The 22,558-nt window shown below is 42.0% G+C and overlaps 1 protein-coding gene across 1 annotated transcript in view; it reads right to left on the bottom strand.

The window, feature by feature from the left end:
- CUBN (cubilin) overlaps positions 1-22,558 on the bottom strand; it is a 264,785-nt gene that overhangs the window by 127,153 nt on the left and 115,074 nt on the right. The window contains exons 29-31 of the mRNA XM_027559850.1: positions 19,177-19,358; positions 14,411-14,585; positions 12,579-12,748 (exon numbers count right to left, since the gene is read on the bottom strand). Of these exons, the coding sequence (XP_027415651.1) occupies positions 12,579-12,748; positions 14,411-14,585; positions 19,177-19,358 (527 nt within the window). The remainder of the gene's footprint in view (positions 1-12,578; positions 12,749-14,410; positions 14,586-19,176; positions 19,359-22,558) is intronic.

The following is a 22,558-nucleotide window of genomic DNA, read 5'->3' as shown; positions in this document are numbered from 1 at the left end:
TTGTATTATTTACATCAAGTTTGAAAACATGCAGATCAATACTACATACTCTATGTGGAAACCACATACCATGAAAAAGTACCAAAACAGCCATGGGAATCATAAACCAATTTCTCATAAATGGTTTCCTCTGCGCCAGGGGCAGGGACTGGAATCAGTGTGGTTTGCCCATGGGGCCTCACTGTGTCCTCAGCAATTCATTTCTTTTGGGGAAGAAAAGAAAGAACTTGAAGCAAGCATGGTAAAATACTGAGATTTAGCAAAGAGAATGTTTTTGTTCATGCTGTACTTTATGTGCATTGTGTAGTCTTCTCTGTATACTCAACATATTTTGTAATAGAGTTTTCCTGAAGGAAGAGAGAATCTATATAAAGGAAATTACAGGAAATGTAGACTAAGATATACATACAAAGATGCTCTTCCAAGTATTATTATAATAAGCAAAAAATAGAAGTTGTCTAAGTGGTCAGTTGGAGAAGGCAATGGCAACCCATTCCAGTACTCTTGCCTGGAAAATCCCATGGACAGAGGGGCCTGGTGGGCTGAAGTCCATGGGGTCTCTACGAGTCCGACACAACTGAGCGACTTCACTTTCACTTTTCACTTTCATGCATTGGAGAAGGAAATGGCAACCCACTCGTGTTCTTGCCTGGAGAATCCCAGGGACGGGGAAGCCTGGTGGGCTGCCGTCTATGGGGTCGCACAGAGTCGGACACAACTGAAGCAACTTAGCAGCAGCAGCAAGTGGTCAGTAATAAGCTAGTGGTTAACTCAATTCTAGGGTGTTCATGTAACTGACTAAAGGGCCAAAGAAACTGTTTTTAAGAAGAAATGTATTAAATAAACTAAGTGAAAAAGACAGGATACAAAATGATGTGCAGTATTCTCTTAACTCCCTTTGTGTATGTGGGTATAAGGGTGCGCGTGCTTGCATGTGTGTGTTTCTGTAGGAAATGAGCCAAAATGTTAATTGTCTCTGCTTTGCAGTATTATAGATGGTGTCCATTTCTTATTTTTTCTTTTCTGTATTTTAGAAATTTGATATGAGGAACATGTAAAATTTTAAATAATGCATATATTTAAAAATGTTTATGTGTTTAGCCAGGCAGACATATAAGTGATCCCACACAGAGACATGAAAATATGCTCTTCATATAACTGAGCTGCAATATCAAAGCCAGATGGACATTAATGCCATTTAATCTAGCCTTTTGCTGCCTGACAGGACTCTATCCAGGATACGGTTTTTGTTTTAAGATCTCCAAGACATCTGTTAGCTGGCCAGTATCTGCAACTACAGTCCAGACCTCAATCCAAGCTCTAGGCTCAGATATCCAACTGCATTCCAGACAACACGGCTGGTATGTCCCATCAACCATGGAAATCACTGTCTCAAACTGAAGTCCTCGCCCCGCCCCCTAAGTCCTCCTGCCCCTTTCACTTCCTGCCTTATCCCCTCCATGGAATGGAGCCTTATGTTCTGTTAGCTCTCCCTCTGCTGTGTCTCCTGGACCCCTTCCCCTCCCCCACACCAAGTGTCTTGTTGTGGGACTTCATCCCCTCTTGCCTGGGTCACTACAGCAGCCTGAAACTCCCCCTGCCTGAATTTGTGTCCCCCTTTAATTCGGTCTCCAAACAATCACCACCATGCAATGTGCTTTCTAAAATGTAACACCCGACCCAAAAGGAAGGAAGAGTATCCCAGTCCATTTTAAGATCATACTGAGTAGGGACTTCTCTGGTGGTCCTGGGGTTAAGAATGCACCTTCCAATGCACAGGGCATAGGTTTGATCCCACGTCAGGGAGCTAAGATCCCAGATGCCTTGTGGCCAAGAAATCAAAAACATAAAACAGAAGCAATACTGTAACAAATTCAAAAAAGACCTTAAAAGTGGTCCACATCAAAAATCTTTTTTAAAAAAGTAAAGTGTACTGAATAAAGATGAGCATCGCAGGTGCTGCCTTACTGAGAACCAAGGAGAGTGCCTGATCCAAATGCAACGTGTAGAAGTGCAGCCCACAGCCCCGCTTCACCAGGATCCGCCCTGGTGATGGGGTGAGTTGTGGTCCTCATGGAAACACAGCGCTCATAGCGTCACAGCGCACACATGGCGAAGGGAAAATGAACAGTAGCTTCCTCAGAAATGTTTGCATTTTCATTTCTAGAAACTTGAAAAAGTACTCTCAGAATGTTTGTGCGTAGAGATGGGAAAGTACTTCTACTGCATCTATCTTCTTCTTTTATTAAGTTTCATCTTCCTCAGGGAGAAAATAAACCCACTATATATGTGGGTTAAAATTAGCATAAACTGGAGCAAAGGAAACTATTTTAATTCAAAAGCAAAACACACAGCATGTTTTACATTCCCCAAAGTATGCCAATGACATCTTAACTTCAGAGTTATGCTTTCCATGCAAATTGTGAATGTATATGAATATGCTTTTATTTTCATTTACTGCACTACCATTTTCTCCTTTGCAACGCATTTGTGAATCTTTTAGATGGTATGAGAATAACCCACTTATGAAGTGAAAACATTCACTGAGATGATACACTGAAGAGCGTGCAAAAATTTTATAATATATATTTTAAGATTTTTTAAAAAAATACTTTAAGATAAAATGAGTCTGCTCATAAACTAATCAAGATAGTTACCAATGAACTGGGGATTATGGATCCAGGTCTGTGTATCTAAGGTTCATAATTTTCAAAAATGTGAGATAAAGGGACTTTCCTGGTGGTCCAGTGGTTGGGAATCCACCTGCCAATGCAGGGGACATAGGTTTGATGGATCCATGGTTCAGAGGATTCCACATACAGTGGAGCAGCTAAGCCCGTGCTCCACAATTGCTGAGCACACGTGCCTAGAGCTTGTGCTCCGCAACAAGAGAAGCCACCACAATGAGAAATCCACACACAGCAGTAAAGAGGAGTCCCCGCTGCTGCAACTAGAGAAAGCCGGCATGCAGCAAGGAAGACCCAGCGCAGCCAGGAAATCTATAAATATTGTTTTTTAAAAAAGATAAGTTAAGACCTTTAACATAGCATGAGTAGTAACAAAACTAGAAATAGTAGTAATAGAAAAATCAGCAGCAATAGCTAACACTTATCTGTACCAGACACTGTGATTAATACTTTAGGTATATTTTTTCAAATTCTTTTTTACAATTCCATTTGCAGCTGGTAGAATTGAGGCTCAGAAGATATAAGTAACTTGTTCACAGTCACACGCTGGGTAGGGTGGAGCCACTATACAAATCCCCTCTGCCTGACGTCTGATCAACTATCATTAAACAACCAAAAATATAAAAATCAAGTTTTACTCATTGACAACAGAATATTGAGAGATTATGATTCTAAGAAGCTAAAGTAATATGTCCACAGTCTCCTTAAAAAAAATCCTGGGAAACGGAGTTGAACTCAAGTCTCTCTTCTCTGGACCCACAAGCTTGCATCCTTAAAGGCATTTCAGAAAGTCTCATTCAAGGCCTGGGTGGGTTCTGGAGTGGTTGGCAGCTGTCATGCATCCCACCCACTGCACATGCGCAGGATTCCTGGCATGGTTATCTGAGCAGGCTGGAACAAAGGGTACAGGGGCCAGGTTGTTGCTGTTCAGTTGCAAAATTGTGTGGCCGACTCTTGGTGACCCCATGGACTGCAGCACACCAGGTTTTTCTGTCCTTCACTAACTCCTGGAGTTTGCTCAAATTCATGTCTGTTGAGTCGTGATGCTATTTCATCACTAAACCTAACATCAAAATCCCTGATTCCTAACTCCTGGCTCCAGTCTTAGATCCAGATTTCCATCCACTCCTGCCCTTTTTCTAGTATAACACAGCCTCCCTGGACCAGCAAGGCTTCTTTCCTCACTTCGCCCATGCTTTTAACCTGGTCTTTAGCCTTTATTTAATTCATTCTCGCAACATGTGTCTACTGCTTGGATTACTTTGAAGCTTATCGGGGTCAAAATGTGTGGCAGAGGCTAAGATCTAAGGGTACAGAAGACATCATTCTCATCAGGGTGCAAGGTCAGTGTGGAGGATGAGAGTCCGTGAAATGTATCCACATGTGCCATACATACAGAAGAAGCTAATATGGCTGCAAATGGAATCCCCATTAGGGAATGGGAGCTGTGCCAAGACCGAGGAAATATTAAGTGATAGGGAGGGGAATCTGCCAGGAAATTATCCAAGCTGTTAAAGCCATAAATGTAGGTAAGGAAGGAAATAGAAATATTACTCATTATAGCAGCTTTTCTTGTGGGTGGGGACGGGGAGGAAGCATCCGTTTCCTCTGTCAGTGATATTTTCCAGCTATGCTCCTCTGAAATGAAATCGCAAATTCACAGCACACATCTGGTGTCGGGTCTCTCTTATTCCTGGGTCTTTGTTCTACGTGGTGGCACTCCAGCTTCACAGTTTACAGGAGACAATAAACTCTGCTAATTTGCAGTTGTCGCAAGCAGGGACTCAGAGATGACTGGAAATGTTGGTAGGAAAAGAAACCCAAGAAGCTCATTTTATTCTTACAAATAAACAAGAATTTAAAGAGATTCTGAGCTAAAATGCAAACAAAACAAAGCTCAAAACAAAGCTTGGGTCCACAGACCCAAGGACACTGGCTCCAATTCAGTTATTATTAATTTTTTTCCCTTTGGGGATGTAAAGTGCCGGCACAGTTTTGGTAACTCATTTGGCGCCGGGAGGCAAGATGGCTAAATGGGTTACCAAAAGCAAACTATAAAATAAAATGTTTAACAGAGATTATCAGAAATCATCCTCAAATGGAAAGTTAGCTTTCTATGGTGAGAAGTGAAGGAGAAAGGGAAAATACAAAAGGGAGAGGACAGGAAAGAGATTGATTTCTGTCCTGGATTTATTTTTAAAATAAATGTTTAAAGAAGAACTGTTTAAGAGTTGCTTCTTTGAAGCACTGACTTCTCTTATCCCTGTGTCTTTTTGCTCAGTTTTAGAAACAATGAATGTTTTCAAAGGAAACACATTATAGGTAGGGTCTTAAAAAATAAAAACAAAGATACTGTGTTTCACATTCGCCTGCCCTGAGCCTCAATGTTAAGTAATGTGAACAAAAACAGAACACTGTGGCTTTAGGGTGGGGTTGGGGGTTGGGGCGCTCTGGTATTCTCTAGTTCAAATCCAACATTTTGCTTTCTTTCTCCTAGAGTAGCTTCAGAAAGCAAACCGTGACTCAACATGTGCTGCATTTTTTTTGGTCCTAGGTCCTGTATCCCTAGAGGATATTTTCTCCAGATGAGAGGCCAGATCAGGGCTGTGGGCTGCTCGCTTTCGTCTGCTCCCCACTGGTTCTCACAAGGCGGACATTCCATTGTGCTGAGCAAAGAGGATGCTGGAATCAGAAGCCAGAGTCTCTGGGGCCAGTCGTCCTGCTGCCCAGCTGCCCTCCTTCCCCTCTCATCTCACGCCGCGCTACTGCTGCATTTCTCCGAGATCAATAAGAGCTCTCAGAGCTACGTGAGTTTAAGGCTCCGGAGAGAGCCTCTAATTAAGCAATTAAGCTGTTGGTCGGAGGTCACTTTAATCCTCGGCCTTCGTGAAAGGAAACCTAATGGGGCCGTGTTCATGCTGACTGTACAGAGTTCTGCTCAGCCGGTGGGTCCTGCTGTCGCCTGAGCAAGAAAGGCTCACAGTGTGTCATCGAGGGAAGCCAGAGGTTAACGACGCCGGGCACTCAAAGGGACTGAGCAGAAAGTGCACTGGTATCACCAAATTAGTTGAAACCTGAATATAAACTGAGCTTTCTGATGAGTTTCCCCACGATGCCATCACCATTTCAATAGCAGTCAAAAAACCCAGTTTCTCTCTTGTTTTCATTAGAGCAGCATGAAATTCTAGAAGACATGCTCCTGCAATGTTATCTAAGTTCTTCTCATGTGGCTCAAAAGATTGAGATTGAATATCAATAATTGTGCCAGGAGGTGAATTCCACTCAACACACTCCCAAATGTGCCGTCTTCAATTTTCCACTGAGGCACTGATCGTTGTAAGAGCAGAGATGACAACAGTTTCCATATTCCTGTGTTCAGCCATGCATCTGGTAGTCATTCATGCATCACACAGATCGATCCTCTGGCAAACACTGCCGCTGCGGGTTCCGTGAAATGGGATGGAGGCTGTGTATTGCTGTTCTGTTGTTCCATTTCATCGGTTTCTTCTACATGTTGAAAATTGTGCCTCTAGTTCCCTGCAGCCAGAGTGAGGGGCTTTGGGGCTCCCTTGGGTTTACACTGTGTCCACTGGGGACCTCTGGAGACGAGACCTCCCTCAAGAAGAGCTCTCTTCTGAACAAGTGTGGAGAGGACCCCTCCACCACTGCCGATGGACTTGTGCCCCAGAGGATGAACGGAAGCTGAGGAGTCAGACTGTGACCTCCGGGATGGATCCACTACTGACATCACCTGCCCCTTTGAGTCTGTTTCTCCAACTCCTCCCTTATTCTCCTCTTCAAACACAACTCAGAACTGGATCCTCTCCCCAAGGTCTCCTCTTTCTGCTGGTTCCCGAGGCACTTGATTTGATAAATGAGCAAACTAGCATCCCCAGCCCATGGAGAGTTAGTGGTGGTGCTGAACCTGGACATGACTTCCTGGTAGAGTCTCATACACAGTGGACACCAAAGACCAAATGGATTGATGGAATGCAGACCACTGACTTCAAAGGAAACCCACTTTGGAATTCATGTTTGAGATCCTAACATTTTTCCCAAAATTAATAAATGAAGTATGGGTTCATCTGAAAAAGTTCTGAATGGTTCCAAAGTAACCCTTGTTTTATCTCCTCCTATTTTTTCAGTTGTGCTTTATCCTGTGACTCAGTCTTCTGCAGATAGACCACAATTGTTATATTCTACCAAAATACTTACTCTTACTTAGGCTTGCTTGCATTGTAGTGTTGGTTCTGATATTAATTTCTGCTGCTACTGCTGCTGCTACTAAGTTGCTTCAGTCGTGTCCGACTCTGTGCGACCCAATAGATGGCAGCGCACCAGGCTCCCCCATCCCTGGGATTCTCCAGGCAAGAACGCTGGAGTGGGTTGCCATTTCCTTCTCCAATGCATGAAAGTGAAAAGTCAAAGTGAAGTCGCTCAGTCATGTCCGACTCTTAGCAACCCCATGGACTGCAGCCCACCAGGCTCCTCTGTCCATGGAATTTTCCAGGCAAGATACTGGAGTGGGGTGCCATTGCCTTCTCCAGATATTAATTTCTACCTGGTCTTAATCCTGACCTGTTTGCACCAAAATTTTCTTATTTTTCAAATAAGCAGATGACAGTAAATTATCTCTAACCTCTCCTCTTTTAATCTTAACATTCTATGTATTCAATAAACACAATGACTGTTAAAAAGGATATTTCCACTTCTGACAATCCAAATTGTTAAAGAAAGTTTAAAAGCCTGATGGCTGGCCCCATTCAAGCATAATTTACTTTGGTATTGAATAATACACTTGAGATCTATTAAAAATCCATGAACACAAACATTATCTGGCAACATCATTGGCAGTTGAATATTTTTCTCTTTACTAATGACTCTAAGTAGCAGAACTAAGATATTAACTTGACTGTATCCACAATGAATGACTAGCTTTGTATGAACTTAGACTACAGAGATATTATGTAAGATATTGGACTTTTAGGGACATTTCACATCCAGTGTCCATCTAGCTATAAAGAGCGATGGCTGGTGCCTCAATGCCTGCCTTCATGAACCCCTGGACAGCTCAGTAATACTTGAAGCCAAGCTCCCAGCCTTTCCAGTACATTGCCTGCCGTGTCCAAACCTCTTACTCCCATAATTGGGTCCACTTGACAACTCTACCCAGCAGAGCTCTACCCCAACTTATCTGAATAGTCCTTTTTCACATTTCTTTATCTTTTAGTAAAGTGTTAGTCACTCAGTCGTGTCCAACTCTTTGTGACCCCATGAACTAGCCAGCCAGGCTCCTCTGTCCATGGAATTTTCCAGGCAAGAATACTAGGGTGGGTTGCCATGCCCTTCTCCAGAGAATCTTCTCAACCCAGCGATCGAACCCCGGTCTCCTGCATTGAAGGCAGATTCTTTACCATATGAGCCACCAGGGAAGCCCTCTTTTTGTGGAAGTGAATTACAAATTGGATAAACAAAAATGACTTAGCTTGTGTATGATTTATACAATTTTAAATATAAATAAATTTGCCAATCTGAAAAGAAATCTTACAGTTGGCCACAGGTTCAAATTTCTCATTCTGAAAATATGAAATTTACGGAACCAGTCAGGTCCTTCCTAAGGTCTCTGCCCTGGTAACTGACTTCATCAATTCCTCCATTTACGTCTTATACTCAGCTGCTCTTTTGTGACCAGCACCCTGCAGTCCAGGTATGCTTAAGCTCCTTCACAACTAAAAATAATAATAACAACTTTCCATGGGTCCTGCCTCCCATAGGCTATTACCCTTTATCCTTCTCTACCATTCATGTCCACTGTTCTGAGAAAAAGCTAAGAAGCTCCTGTATCTCTAAACCCACTGTAATCTGGAGTTTTCCAACACCACCTCCACCAGTCCTGCTCCTTACAAGGTCATCAAAGACTGAATCCAGGGGCTTCCTTTCAGCCTCGTCCTGGTTGACCTCTGCTGGACTTGGTCCCTTTGCCCACCCACTCTTGAAAACTGACTTCACTTTTAGTTCCTGTGCTACCACTCTCTTCTGCTTCTCCTCCCGTCTTTTTGGGTAATGCTCAGTGTCCTTGTCTTCTGTTTCTCCCCGTTGTCGTTTACTTGCTAAGTCATGTCTGACACTTTTGTGACACTATGGACTGTAGCCCTTCAGGCTCCTCTGTCCATGAATTTTCCAGGCAAGAATACTGGAGTGGGTTGCCATTTCCTTTTCCAGGGGATCATCTCAACCCAGGGATCAAACTCATGTCTCCTGTGTCTCCTGCATTGCAGCCAGGTTCTTTACCTCTGAGCCACAGGGAAGCCCATCTTCCTCCTAAATGGTAGTTTAGGGCCAAGGGTTTACTTGATCCCTTCTTCTTTAAAAAATACTCCTCTATAGGATTCCATCCACTTCTGTGTTAGTGCCAGCTCCTGGGCTCTAGAGCATAGGCTCAATAGTTGTTATGCACAGGCTTAACTGCTCTGCGGTATGTGGGATCTTCCCAGACCAGGGATCAAACCCATGTCTCCTGCATTGGCAGGTGGATTCTTCACCAATGAGCCACCAGGGAAGCCCTGGGGGGAGGGCTTGCTGTGTGACAAGCAGATCACCTATATGATCTTAAATATCCCAACAACAAATCTGACATGGTTACTCATACTGCCCCCATTGCAGATTAAGGAAATTGAAGCTGAAAGACTAGCTTTCTCCCGGACGTCACAGCTAAAAGTGGCAAAATCCAGGCTCAGCACCAGGGAGAGCTAAGTTCTTAACCATGGCGCTATGGTGTCCCACACTGCTGGTGCAGTTCACTTTTTACATCCAAGTATGGCTCAAGGGCTTATCAGCATCTGCTTCTGATACTCCATCCCCCTACTGGCTGGGAGACCCCAGCTACTTCACACAGAATGCCCTGATCCTGACAACCTGTGTGGACTATTACATTTTGTATTTTAGCACATCTGCCAGACTGGACTCCTCCCAGGACCAGTATGAGGATTCATTTTCTTATCTTCATGCCTAAAGACCAGATCATATTTGAGGTTTTACATCCTCATTTTTGTTTCCTCTCACTACATTTTATGAAGTCAAGCCCAGCTGCATGCTGAGATACAGCCACGGTTACTAGAAAACCCAGTCTGTGTATTTATATATTATGTAATAAATAGGTGGAAAATCCTACTCACGGCCACAGAAGGGGAAACGGGGCCGCCATGCTGGGTGTGCCTTTGACCTAGGCTTTATTTTCTTCACATACATTTGTTTATTGAATTGTATGTATTATGGACTTTACCAGAGAGAAGAAACTGTACCTAGAACCAAATAGACTGCAGGAGGGAGAAAGAGATGGGGAAGTACCCACCAGAGGCACAACTGTAAGGTAGACAAGATGTCTCTGGTCCATTCAAACTTCTCTTGAAGGCACCTCTACTGTTTCAATGGATTGTTTCACCGCCTTCATATTTAACGGTTATTTTAAGAGAGTACAGAGTTCCTGGTTGGTAGTTATTTTATTGCTCCAAATTTAAAATACCATCTCTTTTTCCCTTTCAATCATCACTGCTGAAAAGTCAGCACTCAGTCTGCCACTTCCTAAAAGATACTTTGTTCCCCCACTCACCAATTCCCCTGGCTGATTGTAATCTTTTTTTCTTGATCTTTTAGATTAAAATCTTGAAGTTTTTTTAGGTAAGTATGTCTTTCTATGTATCTTGCTTGGCTGTTTGGGTTCCTTGGCATTCTTGGTTTTATAAACGGATGTCTTTTATTAGTTTTAGAAAAGCCTTAGTCATTAGTTCTTCAAATATTGCTACTACTCCATTTATCAATGTATGTTACATCTTTTATATGTATCCTATATATATCTTAACCTCTGTTCTGTATTTTTCATCCTTTGCTTATATATATATTTTTTCTGGGTAGATTCTTCTGCTATCACTTGTTCTCTCTTCATCTCTAATTTGTCTAACATAAAACAAACAAAAAAACCCCAAATCCTTCCACTGAGATCTTAATTTCAGCTTTTGCATTTATCCACTTTTTAAATTTTCAGTATTTTTCAATTTGCAATGTTACTGTTTACGATTTGCAGTCTTTGTCAGAAGGTTTAAGTTTGACTTTTATCTCCATAATCTTAGTAAGCATAGTTGCTTAGTAAGCTGTGTGCCTGATAATTTTAGCACCTGGCATATCAGTGTGTTTATTTCCATTGTCTGTTATTCATGTTGTATCTCATTTATAGTACATCATCCCTCACGTATATGAATATCTTTGATAATTTGCTTGCTTTGCATATGAAAATTACTGGTAGAAATGAAGTCTGGAATGATTTTTATCTCCCTTTGAAGCAGAGTTTAAAATGCTTTGGTCAGATGTTCAAGGCCTGGATGCATTAGTGATGCAAGGTTGCTCTCATCCTATAGCTTCAGATTTGGGGGCCACTCAGGTGACTGGAAGCTGGGATGTGGTCTTTGTGAAGACTGTTTTACTTCCATTCTATCTACGATTCAGGATGTTTAATCAGTACTCTTACCCCATTCAGATCTGGACACAAGTCTTGTTCCCCTTTGCCCTGAAAAGTTCTCAGAAATGCTGCTAACTCCTTCTGGATCAGCAAGTGCCCAGAGGCAAAAGCAGTCTCAAATACCAGGCTCATACCTCTATCAGATACTAACTCAGAAACTTCACACTACCCTTGTGAGTTCCTGTTGCATTAGGAAAACACTGTAAAACAGCATTCAAATTTTTAAAATTGTCCTTTTCAGGAGAGTTACCATTATGGAAAGTGGATGCCCTACACCTTAAGTTCGTATAAGGCTTTGCCAATTTAGACTCTGAAGACACATGTTAAAAGGTTAATACATAGCCATAAATCAATTGAACTTTGAAGTAGATTAATGATTTAATCTTGTAAAATAATTCTCGAAACCATTCCATTAGACTGGACTACTTTGAAAGTTATGAAACAACTTTTGAATTTTCCTGAGTTAAATTTGAAAGCTAGCAAGTTGGAATTTGTATAAGAAACTGCCAGGAAACTAAAACAGAAAGATCCACTAGCCAAGAGGATCTGGTTTATATTTGAATGAGATTTTTCTAAATACAAATAAAAGATGGAAAATCTTTTGTAAAGAAAATAAAGTTTCAAAATACAACCTAATTCCCTCTCACATTAGGCGTTAGTTTCAGGTGAAAATGTATTAAAGTTGTTGACAGTGATGGAAAGTTTTTGAATCAACTAACAGCCATAGCTCTTCTCCTCTGCTCTATCTCACCATCTAGTCTGTTCCCGAACTGATTTGTTCAAGCAGCAGATCAAGATATCCTGAGCTCAAGAAAAGTGAAACCTTGAGAGAACCCTCAGAGAGTTAATAATAATTGACTGAAAGTGGCTCTGATCAATTCACTATCATAATCCACTACACTTTCCTAATCTTTCTTGCAGCCAATTCTGGCCAATTATCTGTAAGGGGGCTTCTGTAAAAATTTTGCTTGCCTGATTGAAAAAAAAAGATGGAAACAACTAACACTACTCCTTCTCCTTCAGATTTGAACTCAGGGTATTTGGAACTGCTGCAGCCAGTTTTGGACCAAGAGGTAACAAACACAAAATGAAAAGTCATTTCACTAAGAGTGGTAGAGCAGAGACTGGGCTGTTAAACAAACCTCCTGGTTTGTGTTTCAGTGCGGTTCAGTCGCTCAGTCGTGTCCGACGCTTTGCGGTTTGTGTTTAGGTAAGAAATAAATGTGCTTGTATTTTAAGTTGCTAATAGTTGAGTTTCCTATGATTTGACATGGAAAACATCCCTAGCCAACACATCCACTAAACGTGCTCTGTTTTGACATGGCAGTGTTTCGACAGAGGTTTGACCAGAGACAATGCTTGAGATTTGTGTCACTTACCAAAACACAAGAGTCCTGAGGTTCAAGGTCAAAGTCAGTGAAGTTCAAGAGAACACGGTGATGTTTTTCCACTTGAATGACCCAAGTACATTCAGTGTTGCTCCTATAAGAACTGGGGTAATTTGGAGAATGGATCTCTCCACTGGGAGCCTGGAAAATGCCACCACAACCTGTGGATGAAAGACCCAATGCAATAATAAGAGGAATCTCTGATGCACAAAACTTTTCACCGTTATCTGGGAGCAGAGAAGAACATGCTACTTTGTTTGACCACCATTTTAATGTGGTCTTTGGTAAACATTCTGAAGAGCTAAATACTCACTATTATTTTATGCATTCCAACAAAACTAAGAAGGGTGTCTAAGACTTCAAATACTTTAAATACTGATGCCACACATTATTTTCAAAATATTGAAAAATAATGCAAATAAAATCAAGTCTTCATAAAGCCATGAAATGCCTCTTCATTGTTTTCTGAAAGTATAACATACTTTAAGAATAACACATCTGGTTCTAAGAATTTTGATAATTCAGTAGTGTGAAGTATGAGTGTTAGTTGTTCAGTCATGTCCGACTCTTTGCTACACCATGAACTGTAGCCCTCTAGGCTCCTCTGTCCATGGAATTCTCCAGACAAGAACACTAGAGTGGGTAGCCATTCTCTTCTCAGGGTATCTCCCTGACCCAGAGATTGAACTGGGTCTCCTGCATTGCAGGCAGATTCTTTACCATCTGAGCTACCAGGTAAGCCCAATTCAACAGTATACAATTTTACAAATAATTTAACATCTAATTTTAAAAATTTGATACTCTGGACTTTGCACAGCCATTAAGTTTTTTAATTCCTATGATGTAATCAAATACCTATCAATGTCTAATTTTGTGACCCACCATTTCTCAGATTTATGACAATATAAACCAGAAAGGGAAAATTCAGTGCTGTTTTCTGAAAACTGAGAATCATTTTGGGGTAATCTAAACACTATGTAAATATAATTTTTTATTAAATTCATGAATCATTAACTTTAGGAAAGACCTAATAAACTTACTGTATTACCTTTGACCTGCAGAAGCAGGACCATAAGGCAGCCTGGAGTCATATCTTTGCTTTTACATTTTTTAGCTGTGTGATTTTGGACAGGCCACTAACTTCTCTAAGCTTCAATTTCCTCATTAGTAAGATGAGGATAAGAAATGAACTTCCTTTAGTGGGTGGTTGTGAAGATTAAACAAGACAGTCTTTGTGGAATAGTTAGAAAAGTGCCTGACACAGAGCAAGCGTTCAGTAAACATTGCTTTAATTAGTAGTTGTATCAATTAACATCTGCTCAGAGTTGTGCATTAATACTTTATGTTTAAAAATCTGCAACCATTTATTTAGACAGCCTAAGATCTTGGGCAGAAAGTCACTATATAACAAAAGGTAATAATTCCTAGGAATTGGCAAATTTCACATTTACAGTTTGGGTATTTAATAAGCATCCACACACATGGCATAAAGTAATTTACCACTTTACTAATGCCCAAATTGTGGCTGGTAAACAAGCAGAAATCCCACGGGGATCAAGTGAGTCTAACCAACCATCCTGCTTCTGCTTTTACCATGGAAGTGCATACTTGCATTGGCTGGTTTTCACACACGAGGTGACTCTTGGGAAGTTAAACTCCATCGTGTTTTTTAGGGAAATGTATATTCCAAAGCAATGCTCCCTATTAGGGAAGTCAGAGTAGTAATAGAGGATGTAGCCTTCATAGCACTCTCTAAATATGTCATGAAATTTTAAATAAAGGTTCAACTGAAGAATTTAGTGATACCTCCTTGGTTCACCCACCTCCAGGGACTGCTCTCCATGAGACATTGAAGCCTCTCCCATTTATGGAACTGTCAGTCTTAAACCGGATGGCCAGCTCATTTCCAGTGCTGGAGACCTGCATGGGATTCTCAGATGATCTTTGCACACACAGCTGGGCTATCCTGGGTGAGTGGAAATCAGGACCTCCATAGATCTACGATGGGATGGAGAAGAAAGAACTTGAGAGAGATATGTAAGCAATTATAACTACTAGCCTTTGGATTCTATAATATTATTAGTAGAGAGTGAAATCTCAGCCACCCTGGGTGGGCAGGAGCTATAAACTTGAGTTAGATTTTCAAAGGCATTCCCTCTGCCCTTGGAACACCGAGGTTCAACCACCCACAAAATGCTGGCTTGTTCCATCAGACAGAACTGTAGAGCTGAACTGAGGAGATAACTCCAGAACCTTCTTATCGCGCCTCTTCAATTTTTCCAGTCTGCATAGGATTTCCTGCTTTCTTTGGCAGAGGCACTGCAGATAGTCCAGCATCACGTCTGATTTGCTAATTCTTCTGGGCACATGGGAATAGTCTGAGCACAAAGCCATTTTGTTTGTTCATTGAAGACTATTGATCACCCTGCTACATTTTTAGGATTTTCTATTTGCAATCTGAATATTTCAGATTAGGATTTAATATGAAACTTTTGCTCCTTCAGAGAGACTGAAAATGTAACCTCTATCAGGGTGTTCTGTGGTGTCCTCAGGAGGGAGTCCTACAGACCTCTCTGTATTTCCTCCCAGAGCCTGGCCACTCCCAGGAGCAAGATGAAGAATATTCACTTTCTGCTCAGCAATCACCAGGTCTCTGCCCCACTATGTCATTCTCACTTGTCCTCAGACCTCCTCAGCTCCTCCAACTTGCAACTATTTGTCTCACTGGACCTGATACCCCAGTGACACATTACTCCCCCATGTGTCCTCTGGGCTGCATGTCCAGTATCTTGCAGGACGTGTAGCCCCGCCCAGTAGAGGGGGAGACGAGGGCCCAGGCTGCCTCTCACACAGGCTTCTCAAGGGCCCCTTGGATAATCAGTGTGTGGGGGGCTGGGGTATGCAGATGAAGAAGACAAGAATCACACAAAGATGCAGAGACCCTACTTTCAGTCTTGCCAAACTTGAATGTGTAGAAGAATGACCAATTTTTTGCTGACAGTTTTCAGGCATGCTGGTATCTGGGCCCTTCCCTCTCCTTCACGAGAACATCCATTTAAATCTAGACTCAGGTTAGAATTGGAAAAGCGTGGCTCCATGCCCTCCCCGCCCCCTCGCCCCCTGCATCTGCGTGGCTCTCCCACCCTGAGTTTCTCCCCATCCTCAGGCCCATGCCCCTGCCCACCCCAGGGCGGCTGCTGACTGACGTGGGCATCACTCGAGTGTTCTCCAGAGAAGGAGAGAACAAGCAGCCTACTTTCGGTGAGGAGCGTGTGATTTGAATCCATAATGATTTCTTTGTCTGATTAATTCCCCCCAGCCATGCGGGACAGGCCAAAATGAATGAGGCCGCTGTTTCAGGAGGGCCGAGCACAAGAGCTGTAATTGCAGAGGAATGAAGCGAGCAGGCTGCTTGGTGCTGGTTTTCCTCAGGAGGAGCGCTGTTTGCCCGACCCCCTCAGTCCCATCGGAGGGGGTCTGGAGGAAGAGGCCTGTGTGGCCCTTTACACGTACACACAGGCAAAGGGCAGAAACCACACTGCTGCTGGTTTAGCATCCTTGAGAGTCCCCTGCTCCCTGGCCCAGGGCGCAGAGCTCAGAGCCTGAAACCCACAGCCTGAGCTTCCAGTTGTTGGCCCCACAAGCAGCACATATTTGGACAGCGCACTGAGTGTAAGGGTTTAGTTCTAACAAAGAAAACTTGCACGTCAGCAAAATATTCTGCTTTCCCTGCTCAGGGTCCCCTTGAGATCACAAACATAACAGGAATGAGTCGGCTGGGCCTAGAAGCCTCCAGAAGGGTGAGCACTGCCGCTTTCGTTCTGCGCTTCCCCTCTTACTGGGTCAGGCTCACAAAGACAGTGGAGGAAAAACCAGCGATTGTCTGGGGTTTTTTTTGCACTGAGGGGTGGCTTTCCTTTTCTGCACTGTGCCCCTTTAGGCTCCTTTCTCAGAGACTGAAGTGGAATTGGCCAGTGTTTCTCTAACCGAAACAAAAGAACGGTACTTTTCACTTCCACGAATAAAACCTATGGTTAGCACATGACTCTTCAAAAGAGGAAAATGATGGAAAGAATGTCAGGGTGTGGTCCTCTGGATTGCAGCGTGTGACTCAACGTTGTGGGGAAAAGAATTGGCCTGATGATCAGAGATTAAAACATGTGTTTTTAGCCAATGCTCAGGATAGAAAGCATTTCAAAGCCTACGGTTTTAATCTGTTTTGAACATTTCTTTCTGCTCTGTTAGCTCCATTTATTGTTACAATCAAGTCAGCATTCCAGAGTTATGAGTAACCAAAGGGCTGCTGCTTAATGCAACTGGCCGCTCTTTGGACACTGGTTTTTGAGAGAAAAATCCATCGGCTCTGGTTAAATCAGGGGAAACCCAAGTAAGCCCATACCTGGTGACAGCAAGACCCACTGGGTTATGCTCAGAACAAGAGAGGAGGATGTGAGGGAGGGCAGATGGGTGGAGAAAGCCGGCGGTGTTTTCATGCCACACACCCGCCAGGGGTAAAATGAAACCTGTTGATAACATGTTATCAGCATCCAGGTGCTGAGGGATGGAAAAAATTCTTTTTTTTTTTTTTTCCAGAAATTAACCCAGATTGATGACAGCACTTTCTTGAGCATCTGCAGAGATGTCAAACAAGGTTTAGGAGAGCAAGTCAGTTACTCACTTTAGTGTTACAGCAAGAGTTACTCACTTTAGTCTTAAAAAAATTTTCCCAAATATTTAAGGGCTTCAAAGTATACCCTCAAATCCTGGTTTGATGGAACACGTGAAACCACCTTGTCTGGATAAAACTAAGTCCCCAGCAAACTGCAGCCTCTTCTTCCAGTTTTCTGTGGGGATCTTGCTTGAACACTGCTGCCCAGGGGCCTTGTTTGTCGCTCTGTCCCCTGAGGCTGCTCGCAGGGATCAGGTCTGCCCTTTGCCTTCTCATGTACTGGGTGTGACCAAACCAAAGCACAATGAACCCATTTACATTCTGCCAAGTGGGCAGCAATCACATGGGCTTTGGAATATGAAAATGAAGGGTGAGGAACATTTCACATTACTGCGGAAAACCCCGCAGCCAGCCCTTTGTATCAGTTAAGAGGGTTCCTGCAACTGAGGATTCTTGTCAGCAGGAGGGAGCATTTCAACCTTCCACATGGAGCCTTATTTCTACTTCACACTCTGAGTGCTGAATTTCATCAATTTCGGGAGCCACTTTGCTCTCTCCGCCACAGAACCTGGTCCTCTTCTGAGATAGAGTTGTGACTGGGCAGCAGGACTTACGTGAAGACGAGGGTCTGGGCTGAACCCAAGGATGCCCTTGTTCTGTCACTTTCTGCAGCATCGGCCTCCTCTGCACAGACTTGAGCTGCTAAGTGCCATTCCTGCTGACTCTGAGCCCACTCAGGGAAGGCATGATTTGAGAACCCCATGTCTTTTCAAGGAGACAACTCGGTTTGTAATTAAGGTTTTCAAGTGTTAAAGTTTCCTGTGAAGTCCTATAAACACACGCTCATTTCAGTGTCTTGCCCACCTCTGTCTTTTGACACTGGCTGATGTGGACTGTGCAGTGGTGGGTAGGTTCAGTTCTTAGCTCTTCCACTCGCTGTCCTTAAGGTTGTGGAAAAATCCTTTTTGACCTTTTTGACCCTCTGTTTTGACAGCAGTAAAAGGGGGACAGAATTCCCCTCTTACCTCCCAGGATTAGTTAACGTTCAAGTGGGAAAATGGAGGTTGGATTCCCTTTGCAATCACAATAAATGTACATTATCACTGCATGGCAGTCAGAAGCTTGGAGATTTTCATTTATCCCACAAATAGACATCAGGTGTTTACTATCTGCCAAGTGCTCTATGGCCCCAGGGTATAGCAGAGAAACAAAACAAAAACAGACACACAGCCTTCATGGAGTTTTGAGTTCTACCAGATACTAAACCTTGTCGTGATGCAGTCCCTACGGTTGAGGTGACAGGAATTTCCGGTGTCCTTGGACATTATCTGATGACTAGATTCCTGCAGCGAACAGCTGGTTATAATTGATCCTCAAGGCCATCTTCATTTCTGTGATACAGTGCTGGTGGCAGGGTTGGAGCAGTTGCAGGCACTTCCTCGGCTCACTGTCCTGCTCCCCTCCACACACCAAGCACTCGCCTCTTCTCCACGCTCTGCCAGCCACTGCCTTCCCAAGGGAGCTTTCTCAGACTGGAAGTATGTGGTTCTGATAATCCCAAGTGCCACCCTCCATCAGTGCGAATGGGAGATGGGGGACCAATGCCTCAGCCTGTGTCCTGAGAAGGGTGATTCTGAGGAACAGACCTCATGGGACCTCGGAAGGTCATAGCAGGATTAAGCCCACGTTGCCAACAACAGCAGCTCCCCTCCTTGGCTCACCCTCCTCAGTCCCCCTCACCCGGTTCCCTGGTTCCCTCCTTTCCGTTTCCTGGCACCACCTCCCAGTCACATTACCTGCCCCCCAACATCCAGAAGAGAACACTGTTGGCCACTGGAAAGAATTTGGGGATTTTTGCAGAGTGATTTCTGGTTCTACCCCAAATCCTGTAACGTGCTAAAAAACAATCTGAATTCCTACCTCCAGAACATCGAAGTTGCATCTTGCATGATACTCCACATCAAAGTCGTGGATGGTGAGCTGAATGCTACTCCCAGGGGCTGTATGAATGTACCAGATACACTCCTTGTTGGCGGGGTACCTGTTAGGGTACCCGGGGCTACTGAAGGAGCCCGTGTCCCCAGACAGCTCTCCACCACAACCTGTGAAAACCACAAGACTCAGTCAGTTCAGAGGGCATCAGCCACTGGAAAAAATTCAAAAATCCAACTATATAAAACATAACTGAAAATGCACAATGCCTAATTTATGGGAAAAAAAGTCATAATAAAATTATAATGAGCAGTTATAAAACAATGAGAAAAATATCATGGCTACAGCTTCTATTTTTTATTATTATTAGTTTTAAAAAATTGATTATATCACTTGGTGCAATAATTCTCAGTCCTTATGCTCACCATGTCAAATCTTTGGTAATATTTTCAAAATGTCATTCTAATAGATTTTCTTCATTATATTTAGGTGACAGTTTCCCAGTAAGAGAAAAGAATCCTCCCAGTAGGAGGTACATTGTATTGATTGTAAACAATCAATACTAGGTCACTTGATCTTCAGTTTGCTTGTATCTAATACATTATGTTTAAGTTCTTTCGGACCTAAGATGTGGAATGCTAAGTGTTAAAAATCTTTACCTTTGTATGAGAGACTCTAGTAAATAAAATATATATATATATAAGTCTACAAAAAGCCTTCACATAGATGTTCATAGCATCCTTATTCTTAATTGCTGTAACTTGGAAGCAGTCAAGGTGTCCTTCAGCAGCTGCATTAGGTAAATAACCTGTAGTCCTCCTAGACATGGGCTATTTTGCAACACTAACCACAAATGGACTATCAAGCCATCACAAAGCATGGGGGAAATGTCTATGTGTATTAAGAAGTGAAAGACTGGAAAAGCTATGTATTGCATCATTTTGATGGTATGACGGCATTCTGGAAAAGGCAAAACTATGGAGACAATAAATGACGTGGTTTGCAGGGACTGGAGGGGAAGGAGAGAGAGAGAGTGCAGAAGAGTTTTGTGGAGGTGACACTACTCTGTACGATACCAGAATGGTGGACATATGTCAGAAACTTGTCAAAACCTATAGAATGTACAACAGCAGGAATGAACCTATTGTAAACTATGGACTTTGTCAATAAAGGTTTATAAGTAATAACAAATGTCCCATTCTAGTGGGGAATGTTGATAACAGGAGATTCTGCTCATGGGTAGAGGCAGGGGTACATGGGAACTCTACCTCCCATTCAGTTTGGCTGTGAAACTAAAACTCTTCTAAAAAATAAAGTCTACTAAAAACAATACCAAAAATGATATAGGTCCTGACCCTGGGAAATGGAAAACCTGATATATAAAACTCAAGTGTGGAAAAAGACGCTAGCATATGTTTTATGAATGCTTATATATCACACCTTAGAGAGTAATTAACATGAATCATTATAACAAAAAAATCAAAATGCTACAACATGTGGTACACAATAAATACTGCACTGCTTATGAGTGAGTGTTCAGATGCACTTTACAGATATTTCCTATTTTATTGCTCATAAGAACCACACGAAGCAAATATTATGATTATCTTCATTTCTCAAATGTTCAAATCAGTACAAGCTCAAGTCAAGTGGTTTGTCCAAGGAACCCTGGTTGTGAGAGAGGGAGTCACCCATGTACTGAATCTCCCATTATCAACCAATCCACACAATTCACAATGCCAGTGTACTTAATTATAATACAACACTCTACAGACTGACATCATTGGTAAGAATTCAGATTTCAGAATGGACAGGGAGAGGAAAAATCACAGAAGTAAAACTTGAGGAAGACTCAAATTTTAAACACAAAATTAGAACAAAATAAAGATAAAATTTAAAAAAAAGATAAATTGTCTTGTTTCCCAGTAGTAATTTTTGGTGATTAAAAAAACATTATTTCTCTATTAACGTACCTTTGTTTTCTATTTTTAATATTAATTAGCTGGCAAATTCTTCCAAGCACCTTTCCTTTCTGAAATTCAGGCTTTTCATGTTTAAAAATGACAATGACTCCTCATTCCATTGTGAATGCATGTGCATTTTTCACTTTAATTGGCTTAAAATATAAGGCACTAAACCTGAGGGCTTGTCTACTACCCATCTTATGCAAATTTGTCTGTACTGGGATTTGGAAAAAAGTGTTTTGAAAGTTCAAAAGAAATAGTCTCCATACTGAATCTCCACTTAATGGAGAAGAGCTGAGAATTCCAAGAAGAATCCTAATTGTGTAAAGAAATTAGATTTCAGCTCAATATGCTACCATCTTCTTGAATGGCCAGTTTCCTGCTACCATTTAAAAAATCTCTGCACTTTCAGATTTTAAATTCGTTGCACAGGATGGTATCTATCTTATCAAGTTTCTACTTTTATTTCTGGTTCAAGTTCTGCAGAAAAAATATTTAAAATTAGGCGGGCTGACATTGTTTGTAGGCTGTGGGGAATGTTAAAAAAACATAAATGCCATGAAGATCAGAAAATGTTTTTCCTACTACAACCATCCATGGAAAATATTCCTGAAGCCAAAGTCAGCACAGATTGTACTTGTGGTCAGCACCACTGCACAACCCCAGGGGGCAGCAGTCTCGGAGCATTCTATCCAATGATGCTCCCTGGAGGTGAGCAACACAGAGGCCCATAGAAATCATCTCTTACTAAAAGACAATATAGGTAAGCAAGGCCAGGCTGTCACCCCATTTTCAGCTTCTATGGTTCTTGGTATCAGTTGTGCCAAACAAGTAATCCAATGAAAAAAAATCCTCAGAGGAAAATAACTTTGTGGTCACAAAACACAAAAAAGAACAAGGAAATGGAAGCCTGACTATCTCATCTGCATTTTTATTTAATTCAGTTTATCAGAAACCTAATTCATTATTTTTCATCTATAAGTCTGTATAATCATCATTGATTCATCTAAAAGTCTATATAATATTTTCCATTGTCTTTCCAATTGTTTTAGGTTTCCTTGTGAATTCCTTTGCAAATAACAGGATATTAATACTCTTAAATGAGTTGCTGTAAGCTGGAATGATAATATCAGATTCTTGGCAGTCAGCAATGCTTTGAAAAATTACAGTACTTGCTTTATTTACCCACTTACAGCTCTGGAGACCCACAGTGTACTTTCCCCTAAGATTTAAAATAAACATAAACAAGGTTTACAAAAAACAAAGCACGGCTTTATTTTTAGGTATGCCATGCTCTTTTCTCATGAATAGCACTTATGTGTGTGTCTCCTAAAGAGAAATTCCAATATTATTCAAAATGATACCATATTGGGGAAAAATACTGTGTGGTTGTAAGGAGAAGAAAA

Source organism: Bos indicus x Bos taurus, chromosome 13 (genome assembly GCF_003369695.1).
Source record: "Bos indicus x Bos taurus breed Angus x Brahman F1 hybrid chromosome 13, Bos_hybrid_MaternalHap_v2.0, whole genome shotgun sequence".
Lineage (NCBI taxonomy): Eukaryota > Metazoa > Chordata > Mammalia > Artiodactyla > Bovidae > Bos > Bos indicus x Bos taurus.
The sequence above is the reverse complement of the archived record's forward strand: the minus strand, read 5'-3'. Positions and strand labels throughout refer to the sequence as shown.